The sequence below is a fragment of the Orycteropus afer genome, unplaced genomic scaffold (assembly GCF_000298275.1).
Source record: "Orycteropus afer afer isolate SDZICR_OR568_19922 unplaced genomic scaffold, OryAfe1.0 scaffold00443, whole genome shotgun sequence".
NCBI lineage: Eukaryota > Metazoa > Chordata > Mammalia > Tubulidentata > Orycteropodidae > Orycteropus > Orycteropus afer.
Genome location: NW_006922030.1, coordinates 468,294 through 469,540, shown reverse-complemented (window position 1 = coordinate 469,540; position 1,247 = coordinate 468,294). Strand labels below are relative to the sequence as shown.

Below are 1,247 nucleotides of genomic sequence, written 5' to 3'. Positions count from 1 at the left end.
ACTCCTCAGAAGGAAGGTTGGGCAATCTACTTCCATAGTGACACTGCCTCGGAAACCCAAGGAGGGGTCGCTATGAGTCGGGTCCGACTCAATGGCACATAACAGCAACGACAACAACAACAACATGGAGCAGCTGTACTCTGCACACCTGGGGATGCCAGAGTCAGAATCAACTCAATGACAACTTTCATTTTTATTACTAGAACAAATAAAACTCATAAAGGACAATAACTACTCACTTCCTGCTTCAGAAAAGAGACATCATTCAACTTATAAAGATTAAATGAATGAAACAACTCCCATTTTCAATAGACAAACATAACAGAGAATTTGAATTATGTACACTACAATGAATTCTTAGGCACATTCTCTGTTGCGGGGAAATGAAAACAATAAACCATAGAAATTCAGGTGAATAAAAATATTAACAATTAGCATCACTAAGGGTCTTTCAGAGGCGGTAACAACAAATATGAACAATAGATCCTACTTTGGGAAGGTTCATGGGTGTCCTCAGTCGAGTCCGTACACTCTTCATTAATACACGCTGCTCTGTTGGCAGCAAATGATACTTCATAGCTTCAATGAGGTAATCTTTGCAAGCACTGCTATTCTTGACCAAGGCTTCCTCTTCAACCCTCTGAAAGAAGAAATCAGATATAATCCATGAGGGAACTGCTATTTCATAATAAAACTAAAAAAGATACAGAAGGAAAAAAAATTCCTACTCTCTGTAAAAAACTCACTGCCGTTGAGTTGGAGTAACCCCTCCTTGTTAGAAGGAAGGTCGGGCAATCTATTTCCATAGTGATACCACCTCGGAAATCCATGGAGGGGTCGCTATGAGTCTGGTCTGACTTGACAGCACATAACAACATCACTACAGAAGTATTCTTGTTGTTATTATTGTTAGGTGCCACTGAGTTGCCTCCGACGCATAGCAACCCTATGCACAGCAGAATGAAATACAGTCAGCTCCACAATCTCCGCTATTCTTGACCCCCCAGACTGTGTCAGTCCATCTGCAGCCACTGTGTCAATCCATCTCGTTGAGGGCCTTGCCCTCCTTCATCGACCCTCCACCTTACCAAGCGTGACATTCTTCTCCAAGGAATGGTCCCTTCTGACAACATGACCAAAGTAGGTGAGAGAAAGCCTTGCCATTCTTGCTTCCAAGGAGCATTCTGGCTGCACTTCCTCCAGGATAGATCTGTTAGTTCTTTTAGCAGTCCATGGTACTTTCAGCA

The 1,247-nt window shown here is 42.5% G+C and overlaps 1 protein-coding gene across 1 annotated transcript in view; it reads right to left on the bottom strand.

The window, feature by feature from the left end:
* The window catches only part of KLHL2 (kelch like family member 2), a 180,346-nt gene that overhangs the window by 36,356 nt on the left and 142,743 nt on the right, over nt 1-1,247 (bottom strand). Inside the window, exon 7 of the mRNA XM_007954203.2 lies at nt 491-640. Within this exon, the coding sequence (XP_007952394.2) occupies nt 491-640 (150 nt within the window). The remainder of the gene's footprint in view (nt 1-490; nt 641-1,247) is intronic.